Raw genomic sequence first — 21,177 nt, 5'->3', positions numbered from 1 at the left:
AAAGAAGCTGTTCCTGACACTCTTTTGAAAGACAATAATGAGCTGTATCCTGTCATGGCATGGCAAGGAGCTATCACCTGCTGTCTTATCCACTTGTAAAGATATGGGTATTATAATCATACATCCTTTTCTTTACTTGGATGCTATATGTTTATGTTTTAATTACAGTTATAGACGTGAGTGTGTGGAAGTTATAGACGTGAGTGTGTGGAAGTAATTTGAAGTGTTTTTTTTTTTTTTCCTTTTCTTTTTTTCTTTTACTACCCTAAAAGAGACTGTTTAACATCATACCCTTGGTTAATTATTATTTCTATTATTGCATTAGGATTTACAATGCTTATCTTAGACCACTTTTTAACACCATTCCCAGGGTTCATTATTTATTATCTTATTATTTTAAAACAGCTGAAGATTATATTTTAAGCTTAAAGACTGTTAATGATTATATTTTTGGCAGATAGTATTTAAAGTTTAGCTGCAATAGATATCTCTACTTTTTAATTCTCAAATGCCGCTTGGGAGGGCTCGTTTTGTTTTGTTTTATTTTGTTTTGGACGTGCTGTGTCTCTCGGTATGTCAGAGGACTGGGACATTGTGAAATGGGGTCTAGCCTCATGTGGGGAGGCAAAATGGGGTGGTGGGGGGATAAAGGGGGGAGAGAAGGAGAGCAGGCTATATCTAATCTATCCTTATAATTATAACTATCAACGCAACAATAGACTGTATGGCAATAACTCGTGGGGAAATTGGAAATTAAGATTAAAACTGCCTCACTACCAGTTAAGACTTATTATAAAATGACATTAGAAATTCAGAATCAATATCTCCATGATGGGACAGTTAATTTGTGAGATGGAATGTTAAAGGCCTGAATCATGAATTAAAGAGAAATAAAGTATGCTCTCACCTAACAGACTTAAAACGCTAAAATAGTATTTTTACAGGAGACCCACTTACTAAGCAAGGATCAATTCCAGCTACAAAAAGACTGGACTGGCCAAATGTTCCATTCTAGCTTTACAAAGAAAACTAGAGGTGTGGGAATTCTCATACATAGAACAGTCCCATTTGTAGCATCAGATGTAGTATCGGATCCTGAAGGGAGATATGTGATGGTCATGGGCAACTTATTTAACTGTAAAATGATTTTGATAAATGTTTATGCACCCAATGTCGATGATAAGGAATTCATGCAAAATCTATTTGCATCCATTCCCAATGTGAAAACTCATAAAATTATAATGGCTGGGGACTTTAATTGTGTTTTAAATCCACTCTTAGATAGGACTCCTGCAACAGGGGGGACGACATCTAAGACTGCAAAGACAATTACACAGTTTGTAACCGACCACAACTTATCAGACCCCTGGAGGTGTCTAAACCCAAACTCAAGAACATATTCGTTCTACTCACCAGTGCATCATAGCTACTCAAGAGTCAATTATTTCTTTATAGATAATTTAAATACAACACAATTGTTATCTCCGATCATGCACCTCTAGTTTTGGAGCTAAAATCATTATGCCCAACCCCCCCCCCCCTTGCAGATGGCACCTTAACCCACTTCTATTAGCAGACGGGAACTGTACAGAATTTATATCCAAACAAATTAGCTTCTTCCTAGAGACAAACACACCCTCAGAGGTCTCTGCAGGAACACTCTGGGAAACTCTAAAGGCCTTCTTAAGAGGACAGATTATGTCATATCTTTCCCACAGAAATAAATTAGAAACCAAGAAAGTGTCAGAGCTAAGCAGTGAGATTACTAGAATAGATGAAGAGCAAGCTAGGTGTCCAAGTGAGGCTCTTCATAGGAAAAGGCAGGCTCTGCATACAGAACTCAACATCTTGACAACTAAAGAAACTGAACAACTTATTTATAAATCAAGACATCATTACTACTAACACGGAGAGAAAGCTAATAAGCTTTTAGCTCAACAAATCCACAAGCAAGAAGTTCGCAATGCAATCACAGTAATCACCAACACTAATGGAGCTGAAATCATTGATCATGAAAATATAATGCACACATTTAGAGACTACTCTAAAACCTTATATTCTACTGAATTTAAAGAAGACAACACACAATCTAATGCATTTCTGGATACATTACAGATACCACAAATAGATACTTTTAGTGCTGAGGAACTGGATAAACCTCTGACCATATCAGAATTACAAGATGCTATAAAGTCACTTCAAGGCGGGAAATCAGCAGGCCCTGATGGCTACCCTATAGAATTTTATAAGAAATTCTCCACTCAGCTAGCTCCCCTCTTATTGGTAGCATTTACAGAAGCTAGAGACAATCAAATTCTACCTCAAACTTTTCGTCAAGCATTAATCACTGTCTTTCCTAAACAAAATAAGGACTTGTTACAATGTGCATCATACAGACCAGTTTCACTTCTGAAAAATGATGTTAAGATACTCTCAAAAATCATAGTTAGATGGATGGAGAAAGTGCTGCCTTTGATAATATCACAGGATCAAGCTGGATTTATTAAAGGCCAACACTTATCTTCCAATCTTTGACGCCTGTTTAATGTAATATATTCTACCAGCAAAGTCAAACACCCCAGAGATGATATTATCATTGGATGGATGCAGAAAAAGCATTTGATATGATTGAATGGAACTACCTTTTCACTGCATTGGAGAATTTTGGGTTTGGCCCGAATATTTGTGCATGGATCAAACTACTGTATACCAGTCCAGAAGCCTCAGTCTGTATTAACAACATTTGTTCAGACTACTTTAAACTAGAACGTGGCACCAGACAAGGATGCCCTTTGTCACCATTGCTGTTTGCAATCGCCATTGAACCACTGGCGGTCCACTGTCGAAATTCTTACCAGATAAAGGGGATTATCCTAGAAGGACTGGAACAGAAAATTTCTCTATATGCAGATAATATGGTTTTATATATATCAGACCCAGAAAACACTGTACCTGCAGTTTTAACAGCACTTTCAGATTTGAATAAAAGTATACTCTTTCCAGTGAATTCACAAGCGTATAATATTAGATTGGACACCCTACCTTTTACCATAGCAGATCAGTTTAAATACCTAGGGGTAAATATCACAAGTAAACATAAAGCTCTTTTTCAACAAAATTTCACCGTCTGTATGGAAAAAATTAAGCAAGACTTGCATAGATGGTCAAGCCTTCATCTCACTCTAGCCGGAAGAATTAACGTTGTTAAGATGAATATCCTTCCTAAACTTCTCTTTTTATTTCAGAACATCCCAATATATATCAATAAGTCATTTTTTAAGCAATTAGATTCAACATTAACCTCATTTATTTGGAACTCAAAACATTCACGTATACGAAGAGCGACCCTACAAAGACCTAAGGCAGAAGGTGGCATGGCTCTACCTAATTTTCAGTTTTATTACTGGGCAGCAAACATACAAGCCATAAAAACCTGGACACAAATAAATGAACATACACAGGCCTGGTCTGCAATAGAAATAAAATCCTGCAGCACTTCTTTATATTCCCTGCTCTGTGCTCCAGTAAATGCAAGTTATTGCAAATATACTAATAACCCAATTGTGCTTCACTCACTCAGAACATAGAACCAAATTAGAAAGCAATTTAAGATGGAAAATCTTCTATCAGTTGCACCCCTGCAAGAGAACCACCTCTTTCAACTCTCGCAAACATATCCAGTTTTTAATATCTGGAAAAGATTTGGGATTAAATTGCTCAGAGATCTTTATAAGAGAACCACCTCTTTCAACTCTCGCAAACATATCCAGTTTTTAATATCTGGAAAAGATTTGGGATTAAATTGCTCAGAGATCTTTATATAGACAATATCTTTGCATCCTTTGAACAATTACATTTCAAATTTAACCTTCCAGCTATACATTTCTTTCACTATCTTCAAATTAGAAACTTTATCAAACAGAACCTGCCCGATTTTCCTCATCTCGTACCCTCCACCATGCTGGAAAAAATACTGCTCAACTTCGAGGACTTAGACTCCATTTCTGCAATATATAAAATTTTATTAGAGTCCCTTCCTTTTAAAGATCCAAGAGGACAATGGGAAAAAGATCTCTTAATTAATATATCAGAAAAGGAGTGGAAGGTAGCAATGCAGAGAATTCACTCGAGTTCCATATGCGCAAAGCATAGAATTATTCAACTCAAAATTATATACCGAGCTCATCTGTCTCACTTAAAACTGTCCAAAATGTTTCCAGGGCAAGATCCAACCTGCGAACGCTGCAACCAAGCTCCTGCCTCACTGGGTCACATGTTTTGGGCATGCACCAAATTAACAACATTTTGGACCAAAATGTTCAAGTGCCTTTCAGACAGCCTTGGTGTCACAATCCCTCCTAACCCACTAATAGTTGTGTTTGGTGTTCTTCCAGATGGATTTGGAATGGATAAGGACAAGCAAACTGTGATTGCATTCACTACACTTCAGGAACGCAGACTGATTTTGTTAAATTGGAAGAATCCTAACTCTCCTCTAATAAGTCAGTGGGAAACCGATGTTTTATATTATTTGAAATTGGAAAAAATCAAATTCACAGTTAGGAGATCTGTACAGAATTTTTTTCAAAACCTGGCAGGATTTAATCAATAATATTTTAGAATAAGAAGAAATAATTATTTCCACATTTCTTTTCCTTCTCCATTTATCTTTTTGTTGCCCTATTAAACTCAATAATTTAGGCATGTTTACAAGCCTTAAGTATTACTCCTTTGGCCATGCTCTCCTTCTCAGGTGTGGGGTTTGATTTGCTATCAATCCTATTTTTTTGTAAAAATTGATCTATATGTATAGAATGATTACAATAAAATTAATAAAAAAAATAAATACATAAATCATGGTGCACAAACGTTCAATCCAATTGGCTATTCAGTAGATTTCCTGAATTGCAGAGCTATACCTTCCACAATAGGGCTGGAAAGTGTATGGTGTAATAGAATATGTGACATATGAGGGAGAGCAGTACCAAGCAAAATGAAAATACATATGGTAGGTTTCAGTTGTTGTCATGTCAAGGTCTGATTCTAAATTTAAACCATTTTTAGTGAGTGCTGGTCCTCCCAACATTAAATTATTGCAGAATACATTCATATTCTGAACTATATAAATCTATATATAATATATATTGTAAGAATGACGCTATATAGTGCCCGACCCGACACAGATTGGACACGGGAGGCACGTGTAAAAATAAACTTTTATTTTTCTTCAGCTGGAGGATACATCTTCCCCGTAATCCCTCCAGCCACAACACAGTCCCAAGGACAAATAAACACAAAAGCACTATCTTCTCTTCCACCACCACTCCTCCTCAGCAAGCTTCGTCCTCCTCCTCCCGACTCTGGCCCCCTTTTATCAGGCACCCAGAAGTGCTCCAGGTGGTTGATTGCTGATATCCAGCTGCACTTCCGGGTAAGGTGAAACCAGTGCCCAAAAGGGGCCATCCATTCTTGTTGCAGCACCCCCTGGCGGCGCCTGCGGGACCCCACAGAGCTGCACAGAACTCCAACCCCCATGAAGCCCTGGGGAAGTCCAAGTCACCACTGCAACCCAGGGATGCTGCCATCTAGCATCCAGGGGGGATACTGGGCTTCCCACCCTTGTCCCCATGGCAGATGTGGTGAAGGGGCGTCCCGGCCAGGCATGGACCCCGGCCATCTGTCACAGGGCCCTTCCCTCCGATGAGCACAGTAGGGCTCAGCGGCACGTCCTGCGAGGGCTGGTCTTCTCCATGGTGGAGAGTCGGCGTCTTCCTGTCTGTGGCTCTGCCCTATGGAAATACAAGCAACAGGTCTGGGGGTGTTGCCCACGATGTCCACGCCAATTGGACGTCCTCTCTGGACAACACTGCCAGACATGGCCGCAGTTATAACAACACCCCTCCCCTTTCTCACTCTCTTATTAACTTTTCCTACACTTCCTATGCTCTTAAACACCGCAGAGCAACACTACGCGCAGTGATCAGACGTCGATGTGTCTGCCGCTTGCTTTGTGAAGGGGGGCAGCTAAACGAACGCTAAGCAGAAGTGGACTTTGTGCTGCTTCTGCCAAAATGCCTGCTTGTCGCTCTGCGTGTTCTGGAGGAGGAGGAGGAGGAGTGGGGATCGGGGTTGGGGGGTTTGTGTGAGGGCTGAATGCACATTCGCTCAAACCCCCCTCCACGGAGGAGCGGTATGCTCCTGCCACTTCGCATTGTGAAGGTGGGGGAGACCTGAATGCAAGGAGAAATGGACTTTGTGCCGGCTCTGTACTGCTTGTCGCTCTTCGTGTCAATAATTTAAAAGCCTGTACAGCAGCTGTTTTCCTGTCTCACTGCCTTGTCTTGCATGAAGTTAAAATGTTTTATAATAGAGAGATGTTACTCATATCCTTAGCCCGACATCCACGTATCATATGTGTTAACATAGTGTGTTTTATAAGTTTATATGTGTTTAAAGTGTGTGGGATGGGTATTTTAAGGCTTAAACTATAAAAATGTTTATTTATATGGTCTTTCTATATCGCAGATTTTCACCTATCACTGATGGGTGTGGAACGTAAGTTCCGCGATAGGCGGGCGATTACTTGTATTTAAAAAACCCGCAATACAGTGAAGCCGCAATAGGTGAACCGCGATATGGCGAGGGACGACTGTACATACATCAGAGCAGTGCTCCCATAACCACCAGATACCTGTCATGCACACAGCAGAAGGCAGAAATACCTGAAATTGGTAAAGATTATTCAAGAAGACAAACTACAAAATGTATTGGTTGAAACTAAACTGGTAAGAACAAAACTGACATTATTCTGGAGGAGTTAAATCTTTAAAGTAATTTTTATCATACACAGAACTTATTCTGCCCAAACACGACCCTGCGTCATATTTCAGTAACTGACTTAAATGTGTTGGGCAGGGATGAGCTGTACCAGTGATACCTGATTGGCCAGGTCCACTGCATTGCTTTAAGTCATACTGAAATGATTGAAAGCTCTGAAGCCCCTATTAAAATTTACTAAGATTAATCTTCTGTTTGAATGATCTTGTGATCAACCCTTTTTATGAGTGCTGTTTTAAATTGTTTTGTTGTTTCCTACGTACTTCCTTCGAAAGGCATTGCATAAAATTTATATCGATTTAGCTCTTAATAAATGATGTATAAACACAAATTAAAGCTTAAATATATCCTGACCTACTAGCTATCCTGTTGCATTATTAATTGTTTTCCTGTTGGTTCTTTCCCCTATTGTGGCTTAAAATAAGTCAGTTACTGTATATCATACATTTGTGTTTTGTAAGTCACTTTGGATGAAGGCATCAAGTAAATAGCAATAAAATATGTTTTAGTCTGAATTTATAGCCATATTTTGCTTTTTTTTTTTTCTTTCAACTTATATTTGCTTCATCTTCCAGCTTGCATAGTCCTCACTTTATTTATTCTCATTAACAGAACAATTGCAGAGTCAAAGAAGAAATATGAAGAAAAACAGCTCAAGGCACAGCAACTGAGAGAAAAACTTCGAGAAGAAAAAACACACAAGCTTCAAAAATTATTAGAAAGGGTCAGTTGCAACATTTTATTTTTCCTTTTGTCTGTGCTTCTGTTTTCCCTGCTAATTGAGTTTAATATATTTCTCCATGTACTTTAAGAAGGAACGTTACTGTACTGTGCCTTTGTTTCCTGTCTTTTGTATGGTCACCTTTATAGTGAACAAAAGTAAAGATTTGAGTAACACCACAATGATGAGGGCTTCTCTATAACTACTGAAAGTCTGAGCTGATAAGCTGATTATAAAGTTTATTACCTGTAATATACAACCAACTTTAAAAAGGCACAGAGGCAGCATAGCAATGCCTAAGGCTACTTTTGATGCAGGACCATCAATATAAGATCAGTCAGGGGTCTACTTGAAGTCTCCACAAATAACATTAGAGGGGCTGACAATTATTTTAAATGAAAAGGAACTGGTATCCAGTGGATATCATTTGGAAGAGGTGAATGGCAATATGAAATGCAGACAGTTTTCTTCATAAAATAATAGAAATTTGACACATGTAACACATTTTTAGTGATTAATACATGAATCCTAAACCATGGGTTCTAGTCTGTATCTGAGGAATGAAATTTGGCTAAATCAATGCTAAAGACCACAACATGCTAAATTAGTGGTGGCACCAATTATTCTGGAGTGCCACCTTACCTTGCTTATGTTGAAGAAACTATTTTGACTTTCATTTTGCACTATTAGCTCTGGGGAAGTACCATCCTGGGTTCAAATTCCAGCCTGACTGCTATCTTTGTGTGTTCTGTCCTTGTTCTTACTGGGTTTTTGATAAATTCTCCACATTTATCAAAAACATGCATGATAGGTTAAGTTTTGCATAAATGTTAATACAGTTTGTGCATGAAATTGGTTCATGATGGCTTGGTCCCAGTCCTATGCCTATGATTCTAAAGTTGTATTAAGCACATTATGATCTATTAATTTTTGGTGTCAGAGGACAGCTGGGTGTATACTATTCTCTTTAGTTTAGATGTTCTTCTTTAAATTATTTTTCACCATCCTTTTCTGTCTTTGCCTATCTAAACCAGATCTTGTTTCTTGAAATCAACCTAATCAGTTTTGCACCAATATAGCTGATTGAACTTTCCACATTCCTTATATAACCTTAAATCCCACAAAGAAATCTTTTACATTTAAGCCGGTCAGTACCAACCACCTCATATGTAGCATGGACGTATAACACGTTTCACAGTTACAGAAGCGAGGGTTCAGTTCTTAGTATAATCACTGCCTCAATGTAGTTCACAAATATACATGCCCTGTGTTGGACTGGCACCCAATGCAGTGTTCAAAACTGAATGGTATAGAATTCTTGTCATAGTTTAACAGTTGCCTGTTTCATTTCATATATTGCTGTGTGTTTCTGTAGGAGGCAAAATGATGCACCTCTGCCTGGAGTCCTGGAGTCTAGTTCTACATGTTTCTATGTGGTTTCCAAGTCTTTTCTTTAGTTATGTGATTATTAGTCCTGATACTTTATTCCTCCTTCCTGAGTGTGTACACGCGTTTGCTCTGCAGTGAACTTGCACTTGTTATGTTTAAATGTCTGCCTTGTGCCCATCACAGGAAGCTCAACTATTATTAAAAATTGGAGAGGGACAGTGTGCAGTCCAACAAACTGTATGAGGAATTCTTTCAATAAAAATTCTTTACACATGTCAACTGTTCTCACTCCTGAACACTCAGTAGCTGAAGAGTACAGCAATTGGAAGGACATTTAACAGTACATTGGTGATAAATGAAGTATGCATGTGGGGCTGAACAATTGCAATTAGCAACTACAGTAAGGCAGGGAAACCACTATAAAACAGCAAAGAAATCGGTACAAAAACAACTTAATTATGCTTACTAGTTCACATTAACACAAACTTAAACTCAATCAAACATTCACTACAGATGTTCACATCACGCTTCAGTGCATTGTAGAGATGTCAAACTTAATGTCACAGTTCCGAAATATTTAAAATATATTTAAAAAAATATTTCTTGAAAAGGCAAAAAACTGACATTCTTATGTAAAGGAGTAGTTGGTTGTTTTATCTTGAACTAATTTCAGCATTGTATCAAGTTACTCCAGACATGCTATGAAAAATGTAATATTTTAATGATATGCTTTTCAGCTCATAATTTTGAACATTTAGATTGTATCATCATCATTAGTAAACAGGGAGTTTCCTTAAACATATCACACAGTTTTCCACTCAGCACTTTGATCTGCATTTGTTTTCAGAACAAATCTTTAAAAACTTCTCTGGTACTCTATACGTGTCATTCTACTCCTGATCTTGTTCTGATTCGCCCTTAAAACTAAAATGTATGACTTGCTGCTATTAATGCTAGGACTGTTTAAACATCCATCACAACAAGGAAAAAATATGGTTCTATTTCATTTTGAAGACAATAAAAATAATTCAGTTTTCTGATTTTCCTTTTTGTTTTTTATTATATTGGCTTTAAAAATCACCATTTTAAGTAATATTTTCAATGTCCTCAATGGTTATTTTAGATAACTCGGCTAACACAAATTTTCACACATAATCTGCATCTTCGTTGGCTCCTGATTTGCCTAAAACAATGAGACATAATCAAAGTAATTATTAAGGTCACGTGTATTACTTTTTTGCTACAGCTGTAAAGGGGGTGTGGTGGAAGAGAGACAGTTTAATTCAATCCAGTGTGTTATTTATTGACTGCCAGCTGCTGCCTGCTATACTCAACTACCACTCAGCTCTGAAAAGTTCTAAGTTGGATCTCACACATACTGTCTATTGTCTAGCTATGAAACTAAGTGTAAACTACAGTTTTTTTTTCTTTATTTTGTGTTTTTTTTTCTGCATTGTTTATTAAAGGTTTCCTGATAAAACACTCATACTTTGTTTTGCAGATTTTATATGAGTCGCTTTGAATAAAACCTATTTCTAAATAAATAAGAAGAAATAATTAAAAGATTGTTACAATGCAATGTTTTATACATTCAGTTGTATTTAAAAAAGTTTCAAGAGAAGCATAAGGCTCAACGTGTGATTGTGATGAGCAGCGAGGTACCTGTTTGTCTTATTTAGATAGAGAATGTGGCGATAGTGGTTTGTTGATATATTCTAGCCTACATTAGGTATTTAAAGGGTTATTTGACACCCCTGCACTGCATGAATTCAAATGTTGATACATGACGCAAAATAGAATATGAATAATGCACATCTGGCATCACATAGAATGTATGTATTACCTAATTGATGTGGAGATACCAGACTAAAACTGCTTACCTACCCCACAAAACTCTTGCATACACTGCTGTCTTAATATATGGGTACAATGGGCACTGGCTGGGGCCCCAAGAGTATTCTGGCCCATGATGTTTCTGATGCCTATGTGTGTTTGTGCTTTGCTATCAAAACAGGGGACCCAGCACACTACTTTGCCCGGGGGCCTATAATGCTATTAAGACTGCATACACATATGGATAGCCCCTATATTGCGTCAGTGGGTTGCTTTATAGATGTTTCTTTTGCCATTATTTACCCTATACCTGTTATAAATTAATTTCAATTTTCATGTGAAAAGGAGGAATCTGCCATTTCTAAACACATACTGTATGACACTTGCCTGTATGCCTTTTAACAAATGGATGGGATCTTTGTTGATGTTCCAATCCCTATTTTGTGTGGCCAGCACATTTGTTATGAGCTTTATTTACAGGTCTGCGTGATATAGTAAATAAGGATGTGATGCCCTGAGTGCCCGCAGCCTTAGCATTACTTATTTTCTGGGATGCTGAGAGTCTTGTACTGATTTAGGCTAGCATAATGGGGACACAAACAACAAGAATTGTGCAAAAGTGTATTGTGTGTTTTATTTGCAAACATTCAATCCAGACAGTGTGCAAATAAGTGTAGTGCAGATCTTCAATAACTAAATAATCCTCAATCAAAACATTGTCATTGTAGAGATTAAAATCCATAAATAAATAAAGCCAATAGATAGGTTAAAATCAACCCATGCCCACAAGTCTGAGCTACAAAATTTTTAAGAATTCACACACTGCCACAGACCCCAGACGCACTTCACCACAAAATACCATTCAAGTCTTGCATAAGAGCAGAAATTGAGCTCTTCAGTAATATGACACGCGTGTGTGTGTGTTCAGCACTTCTCATATAATAGTATGGCTGTTACTACAGAGGAAGTTTTTAGATGATGTCAGCCATTCAAAGTCCTGCAGTTACATTTTTGAAGGTTTTTTCAGGCTGTCCACAGATAGAATGACTTGTTTTTCAGTCATACAGACGCAAGTAAGACATTTGGAAAATAAGTCTTCCCAAGCCAGCTTGAATGTTGTTTCTGTTTAAGTTCCATGTTAGGCCATTTGTCCTAATCTAAAAAGTTTATATATTTTTGTGAATAACAGAATCGAAGTACAATTCCAGTTCAAAAAGTGTTTAATTCTTCATTTTTTCTTTTATTCTGTCTAAAGATTTGTTTCCATTTTACCTTTGTACACTATCTTCCACAAGGATTAACACTCCTAGTATCAAGATATTCATATACAGAAAATGGATACAGTATGTCATGTGACAGTTCTCTCTGCTAATAATGTGTTTAATATAATACAAAGCAGAGAAAAACAATAAAGCTAGTCTTTGCCTAACTACATGCTTACAGTATATACATATACATGCATATATATATATATATATATATATATATATATATATTATGAGGGGCCGTTCAGGAAAAAAAGATTGGTTCGTAAATATATAAATTGGTTCAGATATATACACTGGTTGAGATACATTGGTTTAGATATATACATTGGTTTGAGAGATCCGTTCATATATATACATTGGTTCAGATACATTGCTTTGGATCTATGCAAACCAATTTATATATATCTCTTCTGATATATATACATTGGTTCAGATACATTGGTTTGGATATATATATTGCTTTGAATACATCCGTTCAGATATATACATTGGTTGAGATATATATAAATTGGTTTGCATAGATCCATTCTGATATATATATATATTGGTTGAAATACATTGGTTAGGATATATATATTGGTTTAAATAGATCGGTTTAGATAAATACATCGGTTCAGACACATCCGTTCAGATATATATATATTGGTTGAGATAGATACGTTTGGATATATAGGTCGGTTCAGATATATACATTGGTTGGAATTTACAGGCAGGCACAGTGCGCGGCCACCTTAAGTTTAGCATCTCCCCTTCGCTTCATCATTGCTTCAATATTGTCTTTGTTGCATGTATTTTATACAAGTAGCATATGCCTCTCTGCCACATTTTGTTTCGTACGCCGTCTTGGTTGGGGTCCTCGATTTCAAAGCACATTTTTTCCTTTCATTATTTAAAACACTTGCACAGATACCCGCCTCCTCGCCCCGCTCCGTCCTGCCCCAGCTCATTGTACCCGCCTCACTCGCTCCCTCTTGTCCCTCCCATGACAGATTCTTCTCAATAGCTGAGTTACCGGTAAACTTTGCTCTCAACCGCAGTATGCCCCATTTTTTCACCTCATGATATGCTGGTTTATCATTGACTGAAAGCCACCTGGTGATTTCTGTTATTCCTTATTGGAAGCATTTCATTAAAGGGCGATCTGCTTTAGCAAGGAACTTCGGTCTATTTGCTGAAAGGATGTTATGGAGGAAAACACTGGAGTTGCGCTGTTTCTTTTAAATGTTGCTCAGGGATCAGAATGACCAGAATATTCCTGCTTCACAAATAACTGATGTCTAACTGTTTTTATAGTAAAACTGACAAAACCACACACACACTCAAACTCACAAATCGTGGGTCGCACACACTACTGATTAAGTGTATCTGTCAGGGGCGATCATATTTTTCACCCCATACAACGTTAGTTCATCATGGATAGAAAGCAGCGCGGTGATTTCTATTATTCCTTATTGGCAGCATTTCATTTAATATAATGATATAAAATTCATATAAAATGGCATAGAATCTGCATCGTAGACTTATTTTGTGTCATATTTCTTCAAAGAAGTCTTTAATTAGTTTGCTTGAAAAAAATCTTACGGGCACACGTGAACTGTTGAAAATCGCTGATCTTAATCAATCAATAAATATTTGAACAAGTGCTCTAAAATATCTGTGCCTTGTAGAATTCAGTGTCTCTTCTTTAAGGTGCACTGAGATGTGATTGCTGAGGAACTCCTCTTGTTCGCGTGCCTTTGCGCGCCGTTTGTCTTTTGTTTTAACGCATGCTCCATGCAAAATGCTGTCATATCTATTAGTAAACATACACGCGCAGCGATGTCCTGATATCTGCGTTTAAGGCTGCAGGTATATTAAATGCTATTGACATTTTACCGGGGTGCTCTGTGATTGAGGGCGGACAGTAAACTTTGTTAAAATGATATCGAAAAATACCAGTCGTCAGTTGAATTTTCAGTCATTTTGGAGTGTTTACTGTTCTGTTACCAAACAATTCTTCAACGGGGCTCATCAACAAAGAAACATGGATAGTAAGATTTAGTAAAATATCAGTAATAATAATACATTGCTCGACACCCAGTAACACTTTACAAAGACATTTAAAAGACAGCTCGTTAAAATAAATGTAGCAATCCATTGTAATGCTATAAGTGATAGCTTGCTCTTAAACATTTACACAGGTGGTTTTTCCTGGGGATAAAAAAGGGAAAAAAAATCCACGGGAAAGGCTGTGTTGCTGAACTCAAATTTCACCTCTGCTATGTGAGTTATTAAAATTATTGGTATGAAAACGTATGTCTCATCCTCTAGTTGGGACGCTCGTTTCCATGGCTGCTGCAGAGCCGTAAAATGTGTGCCCTCTGACTGCTGATTACAAAATGAACACCGGAGAGGTAAAATTGTGCAAAATTGATTCTAAAAGGTCATAGGTATAGTCTTCTATATAATCTTCTCCGCTATGTGTCTGCATCCTGTCCCCTACAGGGAACAGTCATTTCCATGGCTGGAGCAGATCCATGGGCTTGTGTGAACCCTGTCTGCTGCTTTCAAAATGAACCCTGGATAAGTAACATTATCTGAAATCTATGGTAAAAGATTGATGAAAGTCTTCTACACCACTTTCAAGTCTACTGTGTCCCATTGTCCTCTCCACTCAAAGGGACACTCACTTCTACAGCTGAGCTTTTGCCTCAGAGTTGTGAGCCCTAACTGTTGCTTGCAAAATGAACATTAGACAGCTAAAATTATTATTGGATTGGCTGTTTTTTCCATTATATAATAATATTAATTTATTTATTTATTCAGCATCTGTTAAAAAAAAAAAAGCAAATTTTCCCTTAGAGGAAAAATAAAGTTCTATCTATTTATCTATCTATCTATCTATCTATCTGAAATATATGAGACTTTGGAACATTTAATATTATTTGTCAAATGAAGTACCAAATATCCACTGATATACATTTGTATGACAAGTCAATTAAAGAGTCTGACAAACAGCAACTGAGATATTAAAACATTTTATTGAATCTGTTCTGACAATTATAGTCTTTTAATAATGATTATAATGATCAGAAAACGTAGCCATTTTAATGTCAGCATAAAACCAGGCCAGTAACATCTTTGTGAAATAATATCAGCAGTTTTATAAATTTCAGCATGTACACCGATAGCACTGCCATGAACTTCCTTACAAGTATCCTTATTCTCCTAAACTCAATAAATAACTTTCATATTCTTCCTGTTGCCCTGCTTGTCTTTTCTGACAATAGTAAAGGTCATCCCCTTGAAAAAATCATATTCACGCAGCAATTAATAATATGGTTATAATGTAAAACACTTCAAACAAACTGCCAAAATGTACATTTTCTTTGTTTAAGTTGACTTCTTCAATGGATCTAACACTTACAACATGGGACACTACAACACACATACACAAATATATTTTAATATTGTTTTAAAGAGCCTTGAAAATTGTTAGTATCTGTCCTCTATCCAAGCCACCCATTTACAAAAGAGATTTACAGGCTTGGGCTATAAGACAAAAAAATGAGACAGAAAGAAATGCCAGTCTAATGCTTTCCCACTGACACTCGCTGATACTACTACAGTTTAAAAGTGAAACCCAACCTGATGCCAACTCTTTCAGATGGGCAGTGAAACCCGGAAAATGTAATAATGGACACAAGAAAAAAAGTTAAAAGACTTATTCTGACAGTGACCAAGTTGGGGATTGTTGATCGTGAAGTGGCAGTAAAAATCAAAAAAAAAATTTTTTAAATCTGATTACAAAATATATCAAGAAACCTCAATATAATGAGGTTTATGTATGAAGGTATATAATGATTAATTTATGAAAACTCCACAGAATAGATTCTAACACGTGTTTTTGCTTCAACAGTCATGCTAATGTCAGAATTTGTGTGTTTTATTACCTACTTTGTGCACACATTGAAGCTGTTTTATGGAAAACGCAAGCACACAAGTAAATAATTGTCAGCGGTTACAATGTAAATGTATATTTGCAGTATATACTGTATCCTGAAATGCCAAAATAGAAATGAGAGGATGATGAAAAGTTATTTTTTGCTTAATACTCTTTAAACAAACTGATCACAAAATTTCCTAATCCGTTTGACTTTGTTGGAACCCTAGAGTGGCACATACAGTACCTTGGTCCTATCAGGTTTATTTGGATTTTAAAAAACCTAAATAATAATAATAATAATAATATCTTACATTTATATAACATTTTTCTGGCTACTCACAGCGATTTTCATAGACATACTTAAAAAAAATACAGTGTAAGCGCTTGATTTTTTTTTTTTTATTAAAAATGTTCAATATTGTAGCCTAATTTTTCAGAACAGAAATTGAATTCTAAAGATTAGCTCCAGCCATAAAAATGAGTATCTGCCAGCTGACAGAACAGAGAGCCATAATAGAAAAGTAAGCGATAATAAAAGGGTGCCTGTGAACTTTTAACAGGGACTTTGAACAATTTTGCAATTCCAGTGTTCTTTTTAAAAGCAGCAGACAGGGGCCCATATTTGTACAGTTCTGCTCCAGCCATAGAAATGAGTGTCCCCTCCAGTGGAAGGTATACAGACCACCACAGTAGACATGAAAGAGATATAAAATTGTTCAAATACAAGCTCAACAATTTTAACTGTTTAGCGTTTATGTTGTAAGCAGCATTCAGGTGGCACACGTGTCTATGGCAAAGGCTCCACTGAGGAAATGAGGGTCCCCAGCAGTGGATGAGTAAGGACATAGCAGACAAAAAAGTGATATAGAAGACTTCCTTCAGTCTTTTAAAATAAATTGTGGACAGTTTTGTAACTCCAGTATTAATTTTGCAAGCAGAAGACAGGGGGCACACATTTCTACAGCATAGACCAAGCTGTGGAAATAAGTGTCTCCTCTGCTAGAAGGCATTAAGAGACACACTCGATATGAAAGTGCTATAAAAGACTGTCTGCACAATTTTAACTGCCTGGTGTTCATTTTGTAATGGACCACGGCATGATATCTTCAATATCATTTTAACAAAATTTAATGTCCGCCCTCAGTCACAGAGCACCCCGGTAAAATGTCAATAGCATTTAATATACCTGCAGCCTTAAACGCAGACATCAGGACATCACTGCGCGTGTATGTTTACTAATAGATATGACAGCATTTTGCACGGAGCATGCGTTAAAACAAAAGACAAGCGGTGCGCAAAGGCAGGCGAACAAGAGGAGTTCCTCAGCAATCACATCTCAGTGCACCTTAGATAAGAGACACTGAATTCTACAAGGCACAGATATTTTAGAGCACTTGTTCAAATAATTATTGATTGATTAAGATCAGCGATTTTCAACGGTTCACATGTGTGCCCATCAGATTTTTTTCAAGCAAACTAATTAAAGACTTCTTTGAAGAAATATGACACAAAATAAGTCTACGATGCAGATTCTATGCCATTTTATATGATTTTTATATCATTATTTTAAGAATATACATACACTATATGTGAACTATAAAGCAATAAATGTATAATTTTGTGGATTTTAACCAGTTTACATCTGTCAACTTGTTAAAAAAAATTGTATATAATGAATTTATATGAACCTTTACTTTCCTTTATAATATACACATAATATTTGTATTGCGTGCGCACCTTGCTGTGTAATTCTTTCAATGAACACAAGGTATTCTCGAGCACAGTGTCCCCATTTATACCTCACTACGCAGCGGCTGAATTTGATCACGCATGCACACGTATAATAATAATAATAATTCCTTACGTGTTTATAGCGCCTTTCTTACTACTCAAAGGAATTTGTAAAAATAAATAAATAAATAAAATAACAGAAAGGAAGCCCCCGGACACAAACCAGTGATCATTTAAATGCGAGTCAGCAATCTTACTCCTACCACCACCTCTTCCTGTTAGATACGGCGCATTATAATTTTGAGCACTACTTTTTTATTTTAAGCTGTCATAAATAAATTATATCAAAAAGGTTTTTTAAAAATCCAATTTGAAGCAAAGAGGGTAAGTAATAAATATTTTTATTGTACGTCAATCAAAAATGCTTAAGCCTAAAAAAAGATCGTCCTGTCAAAATACGCCTTTTTGATGTGAATCACCTTTAAATGAAATTCTGCCAATAAGGAATAATAGAAATCACCGTGCTGCTTTCTATCTTTGATGAACGAACATTTTATGGGGTGAAAAAAATGATCGCCCCTGACAAATACACTTAATTAGTAGTGTGTGCGACCCACGATTTGTGAGTTTGAGTGTGTGTGTTGTGTGCGTGTACGTGCGTGTGTGTGGTTGTCAGTTTTACTATAAAAACAGTTAGACATCAGTTATTTGTGAAGCAGGAATATTCTGGTCATTCTGATCCCTGATCATCATCTCTTATATATATTTCTCTTCTGGTTCATCCTGCTTCCACTTCAAAACCGGTTCCGCTCACACGCAGCCGACACAGCATTTCTCGATTCCTATTCGTCCTCTTCCATGTCATGCACTATACTGGCCTGCTGAGCATAATACATCCAATAAGTACTCGAGGTGCTGGCATAACGGTAAAGTAGCTTAACCAACTTTGCGGGAGCCACCTGTGTCTTTACAACAGCTTCTTATACAGCAAACATCAGAAGCTAAAAATTATCATGAACACATTCGAGAATACAACTCTTCTCTAGCGTTTGCTTCCATGGGTGCACAGATAACTCAACCTCCTGGCCACGGATCATACTGTTTTAAAATACACAGGCAAATTTATCACCAAATCACTCCACTATACGCTAACACTCCTACCTCTGCAGGATATAGACAGTTGTATGTTTTTAACAAAGCGCAAGCTACTTAAGTATGCTTACAATATAAAGCAAGTTCTGCATGCAGCGAAAATGTACTTCTCCAGCTAGATTCCATGCTCAGAACCATCAACCCCATCGCTAAATCATACAAACACATGCATGAAATTGCTCAGTCCAATCGAACAGCATCTGTACGAATGGTTTTCAAGGAAAACCCTGGGCAAGATTTATGACAATACAATGCCCCGACATTGCAGCGATTTTCGTCGGAGACGATGGCGAAACGCCTGCCGAAAGGGACATTTGCATCTATCCCATAGGCAACTCCTGTAAACAGATTTCCACGCTCAATATGAATTGCGATCCTATGGTTTACCCACTTTTATTCCCTTACGGAGACATTGGCAGGCACAAAGATTTACAACATGTTTCCGATAAAAGAAGCGCCAAGCGAATAAGGCTTACTCAATGCCAATTTTACGCGTACAGATTAGCAATGAGGAATACATTAAGTATTTTGCACTCACGGCAAACTATCCCAACAGTACGTCGTAGATCCATCCATCCATCCATCCTCTTCCGCTTATCCGAGGTCGGGTCGCGGGGGGCAGCAGCTTGAGCAGAGATGCCCAGACTTCCCTCTCCCCGGCCACTTCTAGCTCTTCTGGGGGAATCCCAAGGCGTTCCCAGGCCAGCCGGGAGACATAGTCCCTCCAGCGTGTCCTGGGTCTTCCCCGGGGCCTCCTCCCGGTTGGATGTGCCCGGAACACCTCACCAGGGAAGCGTCCAGGAGGCGTCCTGATCAGATGCCCGAGCCACCTCATCTGACTCCTCTCGATGTGGAGGAGCAGCGGCTCTACTCTGAGCTCCTCCTGGATGATTGAGCTTCTCACCCTATCTTTAAGGGAGAGCCCAGACACCCTGCGGAGAAAACTCATTTCAGCTGCTTGTATTCGCGATCTCGTTCTTTCGGTCACTACCCATAGCTCATGACCATAGGTGAGGGTAGGAACATAGATCGACTGGTAAATTGAGAGCTTTGCCTTATGGCTCAGCTCCTTTTTCACCACGACAGACCGATGCAGAGCCTGCATCACTGCGGACGCAGCACTGATCCGCCTGTCGATCTCACGCTCCATTCTTCCCTCACTCGTGAACAAGACCCCGAGATACTTAAACTCCTCCACTTGGGGCAGGATCTCGCTCCCAACCCTGATAGGGCACTCCACCCTTTTCCGGCTGAGGACCATGGTCTCGGATTTGGAGGTGCTGATTCCCATCCCAGCCGCTTCACACTCAGCTGCGAACCGATCCAGAGAGAGCTGAAGATCACGGCTTGATGAAGCAAACAGGACAACATCATCTGCAAAAAGCAGTGACCCAATCCTGAGTCCACCAAGCCGGACCCCCTCAACACCCTGGCTGCGCCTAGAAATTCTGTCCATAAAAGGTATGAACAGAATCGGTGACAAAGGGCAGCCCTGGCGGAGTCCACCTCTCACTGGAAACGGGTTCGACTTATTGCCGGCAATGCGGACCAAGCTCTGACACCGATCGTACAGGGACCGAACAGCTCTTATCAGGGGGTCCGGTACCCCATACTCTCGGAGCACCCCCCACAGCATTGCCCGAGGGACACGGTCGAACGCCTTTTCCAAGTCCACAAAACACATGTAGACTGGTTGGGCGAACTCCCATGCACCCTCCAGGACCCTGCTAAGGGTGTAGAGCTGGTCCACTGTTCCGCGACCAGGACGAAAACCACACTGTTCCTCCTAAATCCTAGTTTCGACTATCCGACGGACCCTCCTCTCCAGAACCCCCGAATAGACTTTTCCAGGGAGGCTGAGGAGTGTGATCCCTCTGTAGTTGGAACACACCCTCCGGTCCCCCTTCTTAAAGAGGGGGACCACCACCCCAGTCTGCCAATCCAGAGGCACTGTCCCTGATGTCCATGCGATGTTGCAGAGACGTGTCAACCATGACAGCCCTACAACATCCAGAGCCTTGAGGAACTCCGTGCGTTTCTCATCCACCCCCGGGGCCCTGCCACCAAGGAGTTTTTTGACCACCTTGGTGACCTCAGTCCCAGAGATGGGGGAGCCCACCTCTGAGTCCCCAGGCTCTGCTTCCTCATTGGAAGGCATGTTAGTGGGATTGAGGAGGTCTTCGAAGTACTCCCCCCACCGACCCACAACGTCCCGAGTCGAGGTCAGCAGCGCACCATCCCCACCATACGTCGTAGATGCGTATGTTAAAACAGAGGGCACGCATCTCAACTATCTCTGATTACATCTACAAGATCTGCAC

General features: G+C 38.7%; 1 protein-coding gene across 1 annotated transcript in view; it reads left to right on the top strand.

Annotated features, from left to right (window-relative positions):
• scaper (S-phase cyclin A-associated protein in the ER) overlaps positions 1-21,177 on the top strand; it is a 720,649-nt gene that overhangs the window by 228,607 nt on the left and 470,865 nt on the right. Inside the window, 1 exon segment of the mRNA XM_051920308.1 lies at positions 7,450-7,561. Coding sequence (XP_051776268.1) covers positions 7,450-7,561 — 112 coding nt within the window.

This window comes from Erpetoichthys calabaricus, chromosome 17 (assembly GCF_900747795.2).
Source record: "Erpetoichthys calabaricus chromosome 17, fErpCal1.3, whole genome shotgun sequence".
Classification (NCBI taxonomy): Eukaryota; Metazoa; Chordata; class Cladistia; order Polypteriformes; family Polypteridae; genus Erpetoichthys; species Erpetoichthys calabaricus.
The sequence above is the reverse complement of the archived record's forward strand: the minus strand, read 5'-3'. Positions and strand labels throughout refer to the sequence as shown.